The sequence below is a fragment of the Cyprinus carpio genome, chromosome B23 (genome assembly GCF_018340385.1).
Source record: "Cyprinus carpio isolate SPL01 chromosome B23, ASM1834038v1, whole genome shotgun sequence".
Lineage (NCBI taxonomy): Eukaryota > Metazoa > Chordata > Actinopteri > Cypriniformes > Cyprinidae > Cyprinus > Cyprinus carpio.
In genome coordinates this window covers 11,103,935-11,112,056 of record NC_056619.1, presented here as the reverse complement: position 1 = coordinate 11,112,056, position 8,122 = coordinate 11,103,935, and the positions used below count along the sequence as shown (strand labels likewise).

The following is an 8,122-nucleotide window of genomic DNA, read 5'->3' as shown; positions in this document are numbered from 1 at the left end:
TGACTTTTTTCAACAATTTAGTTTCTTCCGTGAGACATACACTTTAAACACTGAGATGCACTTATAATTTCCATAAGGCTTTTAAGTTCATGGTTACATATAACAGGATTTCTCATATCAGAAAAAATTCAGACAGTAAAACACTATCTCTCTTCAGCTGGACAGATCTCAACACTACTGTTAGTGACTCGTATCCCAAACCAGCCTGCCCAAAACTGTGTATCCACCCCTCCATGAGTGAAACGGATAAACCGAACCCCAGGTCCATAATCCTTAAAGACGTGTGTCATCTGAAATGAAGCAGAACAAATAAAGAGACAATGAAGTCTAGACTGTTAGTTTGATTGTAGGGGAATAACTTGACTGTCAGTATTATGCTACTTACTTGACACCATGGCTCATCATTCCACTGTTCAAAAAAAACTTTCTCAGGCTGAAAAGTACAGATAGGTTTTTTCCTCTGATCAAGCAACTCTACACAGATCTCATACTGACACCCACAATCAAAGCGTGGTGCATACCTGCAGAGAAGACATCACGTAAATGTGCTTTTTATATTACAACCTGGTTTGTAAGTAACACAAAAGATGATGTTCTGGAAGTCAAAAGGGTCCAAACGACACTGGAGCACATTCTTTATGTTCCAAAGTAGTAGTTTTGGACATGTTTGGATTTTTGTTTTTTACATAAACTTACAATTTATGCAGATTCTTGCAATAATAATAATTAGAATAAAACTATAGCAATAACAAATATTTTAATCTGAATATGATGACCCAGATGGAAGGGTCATCCACAGAAAATGAATTAAATTCATCACCAAAAGAATGAAATTCACCTCCTAAGATATAGAAGCTTGAAATGGGTTTGAGTGAATGCTCACCAGTCTGATATTTTGATATGAGGTTGCAGCTGATCCATGAAAGCATCACTGTAGCCTTCTTTCTTCAAATAAATAAGCTGTTGCTTCAAACATAACCTAAGGACACATTTCTATCAGTGATTCATGTGTGGATTGGCTTGCTGATTGATTGATAATCATATATTATCCAATAAATATGTTCAAAATGTTCTTATGAGATTTAAAAGATCAAATGTACCCATAAGATGTTACATAACATTTTGTGACTGTCTCATCTGGAAATGGTTTCCTATTTTCCTCCGCAACCCAGCAGTCACCTCCATTCTGTACAATCTTCCATCCTTTAAGTTTATCTAATAAGAACATCAGAGAAGAGATATTAACTGTAACAAAAATTCACACGTTAATAAAGACATTACCTTAAATTATATGTATGTCTGCACTATGTTTCTGCTTTCTGTACTAGAAGCTCCTGACACCAAGACAAATTCAATATACTGTAATAACCGTTAAGTGACATAAAATATAATGTAAAAAAAAATATTTTATTTCAACTACTTTCTCATTTTCATTTAGTACTAAAATAACAAACAAAAACTGACATAATAAAAACTGTACAGACATTAGAAAAACTTATAATAATGACAAATCAGAACAGAATTGGTACAACTTCAACTACAATAAAACAAAAACAGTAAATATAAAAATTCAAAACGTTTATAAAAACTACAACAGTATATTAGTGATACTGATGTGAATCACCTTCTGCTCTGGGATTCTTGAGCAAGTTGCGTCGATTCTTAGTTATAAAGTAAAACAAGCGCCAGTCATCTGGTGTTCTGGAAGCATCACAAGGCTGGATCCTCTCTCTGCGACAGCGCTCTCTCCAGTGTGAAGCACTGTCCACCAGCTCCTTCCACTCACGACACACCAGACTACAGACTCGCACCACCTGATGAGCAGGCAGATTCAGGAGGATCTCCTCAACCACAGCCAGAGGAACATCTGCCTGCAGACCTGACCACTGACAGAGGAAGAACGGTTCAGTTCTAATCCAGCTGGGGAACATGGTTGTTAATATTTATCTGGTTATCAACTATAGTATAGTATAGTTTGACCACTAAGCTGGTATGACCAGCTGGTAACTGGTTTATTGCCAGTCTACCAACTTAAACCAGCTACCACGTTCTGCTGAATAAAGCAAAATAATAATAAATACAGCTAAATCCAACATAAACTGATTGGTTGGTCCCCACCTCTATTATCTTAAGATGGACTTTCTACCAAAGTCTGTTTCTGCCGCTGCGTTAATAATGTCTGGGCCAGTTTGATTATTCTCTATGACAGCTGAAACCATAAACAAATTACTGCGTCTAATCTGGGTTTGCTTGAAGGCATATGAATATATCTGCTCTCTGACTGACCCATTCTTGTTTTGTGACGTGTCTTTAATTAGTCATGTTTGCGTGTCTGGACCTACTGGTGCAAACACGGAAGTTACGTTTCATAAATTCATGGTCTGACGAATGATATCACACTAATCCAATTGAAACACAAGGTCTGACGAAGGTCTTTTGGGGCAGTATTATATTATCTAACCGCTTATGGGTATTACAAAGTCAAACAATGCTGTTGTTAATGTGCTAAAACTGAAACACAAACAGAAGTCGCTACTTCGCATTAGTTATATATAAGACTCATGCATCGTTTTTCTGACCAGTGATAACGACTCTTATGCGGCAGCACTTTAATCTGCTTCTGGTAAACCGGGATATGTCTGGCAGTGCGCGTCTTGACGGCTCACGCCAACATTTCCGATATATACATACTTCTTTCCGGTTTAGATATCCCCTTAGCCACACGTACCATGATTCTGGTCAGAATCCGAATATATTCCTTAGGATTCACGTGTTGTTACCAAGATCGCGAATCGAAAGTATGCTACTGATGTAGTGAAAGTACTGACGCTTGTTATTCACGTCACTGCTCCTCCTACAGTAAGAAGGTGTTTATCGCATTTAAAACATTGGTTTGACTATCCATAAATATAATTTCGGATAGTCACAATTGTAATTTGGATAGTCATAATTATAATTCGACTAGTCGCAATGACAATTAGAGATATCTGCAATTATAATTGCACTAGTAAAAAATCGGATTAAAGATATCTCTAAATACTTTATGACTAGTCAAAACTCCATTTACGATATCTGTAATTACTTTATAGATATCTTCAATAGACGCGTCATACATCCGCGAATGTAATTAGAGATATCGCTAATTCAATTTCGACTAGTCACAATTATAGTTTAAGATATCTGAACTGCAATTGCTCCTGGCCGAAATACTGTTGTGTGACGTCAGAATAAATTTACTCAGCTCCTCCCCGCCTACGCTGCAAACTGCTAACAACATAATAAAGGTCTGCTTTTGTTGTCACCGGGAGAAAAGCTACTGGATGAAGTGCTTCATGGATTATTAAATAAATCTGGATGCAGCCTCGTGTGGTAAAAAGTCTCCAGCGTGCATGTGTGTATAATTGAATCATGTTGCAAAATATAACAAATGCAGTGTAATGTTCAATAAAGGCAGAAAATCACAAACTGCACGTCTGAATTAATTTATTATATATTTGACAATGAAAAACAATGTTATTTATTTATTTATTTATTTATTTATTTATTTATTTATTTAAAGAAAGGTCGTGTAATTTGCAGATTTTATCTTAGCCTACCATTCATTCTGACTTTTTTTTTCTCAGAAGTGCGATAGATAGACAGTGCGAGATATAAATGTTATAACTGTGAGATAAAAAGTTGCTGTTTCTTTATTAATTGTGTAATGTTTATTAGCTGTGTAATGTTCAATAAATGCAGAAAACCGCAAACTGCTCATCTGAAATTATTACATATTTAGATATAATGAAAAACAATTGAATTATACCAAAAAAAAAAAAAAAGAAAAGAAAATAGTAGCCTACAAATAAATGCATGACGGACAAGAACAATGCCTCATAATCAGATGCAGTCAGTGAAGGCTGATTTTAAGAAGATTACAATTTAATAATTGTAATAAAACTTATAATAAAATTGATCTGGCATTGATGACATTTATTAGTTATGTATGTGTTACGTTGTGTATGAATTCAGGTTCACTTGTGTCATGGCAGCTTGTTTCCACCATGGAATGAAAAGGTAATTTGCAGCTTTTTATCTTACCATTCATTCAGACTTTTTTCTCAGAATTGCGAGATATAAACAATGTGAGATATAAACTGTATAATTGTGAGATAAAAAAAAAAGCTTTTTATTTCTTTATTAATTATTTCTTTATTACTTTATTTAGTGGCAGAAACGAGCTTCCATAGGAAAAGCCCACAAGGTGGCAGTATTATATTGTATTATAGCAAGAGATCCATGATGATGATATTCTGCTGTTTTCAGTGATGAGCGCCAATGTATTCTTTTAGGCAGCGGCTATTTGCACTAAGTGTAAATAGCAATTATATTATATTTACACTAAGTGCAAATAGCATATTTTCTTATTGATAGATGATATTTACACTAAGTGCAAATAGCAATGGATTCTATTTACACTATGTTTAAATAGCAATATGCTATTTATACTACTTATTTCAAATAGTGGCAATTATCTACACCTCAGTATTGTAGTTCATTATAAAACAGTACGCAATAATAACGTTCTGAGTGTGAATTATAATTTTAATTCAACTTTTTAAATGGATGCCACCTTATAAGGAGAATAAAGCCCTATACCTACCCTATCCCTACCCAATATTTTTTTTTTTTTTTTTATTATTTCCTTCATTTTTATTGAAATTAAATGCCTTTCCGATACGATATGAGATTTGAAAAGGGAGAAAAAATATTCGGCAAAAGGCGGATGTGAACTCGGGTCAGTCGTGTCGCTTATTTAGCGTCATTTTTTCAGTCTTGACTGTCCTAATCACACGTTGGTGGGCGGATAGTGTAAATAAGGCGGGCTATTTGCACTTAGTGTAAATAGACACGAGATTCTTTTAACATTATATCAAATGTTGGAATGGCTCACATGAGGCTTATGCATGTGTTCGTTTGTAAATAAAGGCTAACAAAATCCACAGCACACACGTCTCAACATTACGATATAAAACAGGACAAAAGCCTATTTAAGTCCTCTCTGTACAGCCTACCACTTTTAAACATGCTCCAGCTACATTTTTATTTCCATACTTTTGAATTACTTCTGTATAAAACAGTTTAAAATCACCCAAAGACACAGGACCTTTATTATACAACTCTTAGACAAAATTGCGGATGACGACAGTTTCCAAGCCAGGATTGGTTAAATATAATGGTTAAGTTGGGGCTCAACAAAGGTGTATTTGCATGCACATTGTAGATATCTACAAACGTATTTTGACTAGTCAAATTGTTAATTCCAGACATCTACATTGCAATTACACCTAGTCACAAAGCTAAATGCAGATATTTCCAAATATAGTTCTTCCTAGTCAAAAATCTGATTGGGATATCCATAATTAAATTGCAGATATCTTTAAATGGGTTTTGAATAGTCATAATTCCAATTCAAGATATCTTTAAATATGATTTGCCTAGTCAAAATTCCAATTCAAGATATCTACAATTGTAATTTGCATATCTTTAAAAATTTTGAATTAAAGATATCTTAAATTGTATTTTGACTAGGCAAATCAAATTTAAAGATATCTTGAATTGGGATTACGACTAGTCAAAACATCTGGTTTACGTGTGGATGTACAACAGTTCTTTTGACAACATGCTATTTAACATGCTATTTTGCAAGTTTCAAATGTTTTATTCAAAAATTTCTAGATTCATTTTAACAGTGTAGTATACAGTGTAGTATATATATATATATATATATATATATATATATATATATATATATATATATATATATATATAGGCCTACACACTCTCTCTCACTCACATAGCTGTCCAAGAGCTGTCTGGAAAAAATATCCAGCCATGTAATATGAAAAATAGAGACATTTAGTCTCCTTCAAAGGTGATTACAGTTTTGGGAAATGCCAGAAGTTGCAGGGCACCAATTCTGGGCTGTAGAGCATGATGCATGATCATGCACATTTGTGATGAAGCTATTAATCACCAGCTCCCCATAGCTGCAGCCGTTTTCGTCATATTGCATCTCTCATCTCGTATTCTTCATAGTACATGGCTGGATACTTTCCAGACAAGACTGTAAAATGTCATTATAATATGTATGCCAAGTTCTGCTATGAAACTCTAGATTGTGCAGGCTGATGGGTTGTTAACACAAACTGATGATATTCACAAGCTGATTGGTTCATGTTGTATTTGTAGCAAATGAGCTTACTGCTACACATTTAAATGGCTAGTCAGCATTCACTTGTGGTGTTCCAAGTGCGCTTTCAGAGTTCCTCTGAAACCCTCCACCTTCTCCAGCTCCACCTGTCTATATGTGCTAGGGGTTATTATATATGCTATTCGTGCAGCAGTATGTCTTAAATACTCACACAGCACTGTATCAGCATATGTACTGGCAGGAGCAAGTTCCTGTACTTGCTTTGCAGCAGCAATAATCTACAACAAAAGCAATGACCAAAAGCAGCAGCAATGCAGCAGCAGCATATTTCAGCAAGACCAAATACATTATCATTGTCATATCCATTACCTTGCTAAAATCTTCAGAGAGTTGTCATGATAGAACTGATATGTACATATATATATATATATATATTTATATATATATATATATATATACATATATATATATATATATATTGACATTTACACAGTCTTAATTATGTGAGTCTTCTTCACCTCTGGGATTCTTAGCAAGTTATGTCTTTTCAGGGTTAAGAAGTAAAACAGGTGCCAGTCTTCTCTAATGGATTTGTAATGGAGTCATTTTGTAAGGTATTGTATTGCCATGCATTTTGGAGAATGCCAAATTTATATAATTTAATTTGCACATTTACTTTATATGACCTTATGCTGTTCTGGTTAAAGTTTTGCAATGAAAAATGCAGTGTATTGATTTATCATTTAATACTTATCGATTAATGCTTCTTATATTAATCCTCATCATGTATTAATATTCAGATATTTACTCATTACTATTATCTTTTATGTTTATCTTTTTTATTTTATTTATGTTCATATGTAGACCTATATTTCTAGCATTTTAAATAAAAAGTCATCAAAACATGAAACAATGCAAATTAAAGTTTATATAGTGACCAAAAAAACGTGGTAATTAAAATCATGGCAAAATGGCCATAATGAAATACATGCTAATTTAAGATATATTGTAATGAACTGTTATCACACCAGAGAATGCAATGCCATGTCATAATGTTAATCTGCTTTCTAAGAAAGAAGATTAAGTTCCTTAGAAAAGAAAATGAAGGTTTAAAACACGTGGCAACATGTCCCAACCTGACATCAGAAATAATAACAATCTCGTTAAGCAGTAAAGTTTTTTTTTTTTTTTTTTTTTTTTTTTTTTTTGTAGAGGAGCTAAAGCCACGCCTACCTGTCAACAGGTAGCTTATAAAAAGAGCCAGAAAAAACGAACGGGCAACTCTTTTCCTCGATAACTGAAAGATGGCCAACAGTAGGAATGTACTGGACAATATGACAGATGGGAACATAGCATGCGCAACAGAAAATGACGACACTCAGTCGGTATGATGTAACATTTCTATTCTTTGTAAACATCAGAGGGATTTTTTTTGATGCTGCAAAAAACAGACATGTTATATTACAGTTAAACATTTGTCGTGTTAACGTTGAAATATAACTCTATTTACGACATTATTTACACGTGACATTGCTGATGCTACATCTTTGGTTTAACTTTTGTAGTATTTGGTGATGCTTTTTTTTGGTATACTGTGCTATGCCATTGGAGGAATGCCTTATCAAATGACTGGAACCGCCAGGGGCTTTTTCATGCAGATCTTTTTATTGGATGTTGTTAAGGTTTGTATAAATGAATACAAGATGTGCAGCTATCAGTAATAAATTACATATAGTGTACCATATGTTCTCTGTACAAATTCAGCTTCACAGTGGCCTATCAACCACACATTTGGTAAAACATGAATACATGGAATATATTAAATCTATAGGAGTGAAGAGACCTCGTTATATACTTTGACTTTAATTTTGTGAAAGTGTTTAGCACAACAATATCAATGTTATTGTTGGCTGTTCAGTTGTCTAGCTG

At 33.9% G+C, this 8,122-nt stretch overlaps 1 protein-coding gene across 2 annotated transcripts; it reads right to left on the bottom strand.

Annotated features, from left to right (window-relative positions):
- LOC109077545 (F-box only protein 6-like) lies at positions 1 to 2,937 on the bottom strand. Of its 2 annotated transcripts, none has more exons than XM_042750383.1 (6): positions 2,729 to 2,937; positions 1,625 to 1,886; positions 1,101 to 1,215; positions 884 to 979; positions 386 to 521; positions 1 to 290 (listed from the first exon to the last, which is right to left on the bottom strand). In XM_042750383.1, exons 1-6 carry the CDS (start codon positions 2,729 to 2,731, stop codon positions 144 to 146), a joined length of 759 nt encoding a protein of 252 aa, XP_042606317.1. In that variant the 5' UTR covers positions 2,732 to 2,937; the 3' UTR covers positions 1 to 143. The 2 variants fall into 2 exon arrangements, with proteins under 2 accessions (XP_042606317.1, XP_042606318.1); XM_042750384.1 differs by lacking the exon at positions 2,729 to 2,937 and adding an exon at positions 2,224 to 2,389 and having other exon boundaries at positions 1,625 to 1,879.
- Between the last annotated feature and the right edge of the window lie 5,185 nt (positions 2,938 to 8,122).

Bases quoted from the DNA above. Each gene is read 5' to 3' on its own strand.
- LOC109077545 (XM_042750384.1), bottom strand. From the start codon at position 2,290: ATGGGTCAGTCAGAGAGCAGATATATTCATATGCCTTCAAGCAAACCC. The intron at 1,880-2,223 runs GTTTATGGTTTC...GTCAGTGGTCAG, and splicing joins CAGATTAGACGCAGTAATTT to GTCTGCAGGCAGATGTTCCT. The intron at 980-1,100 runs GTACATTTGATC...ATGTGTCCTTAG, and splicing joins TGTTATGTAACATCTTATGG to GTTATGTTTGAAGCAACAGC.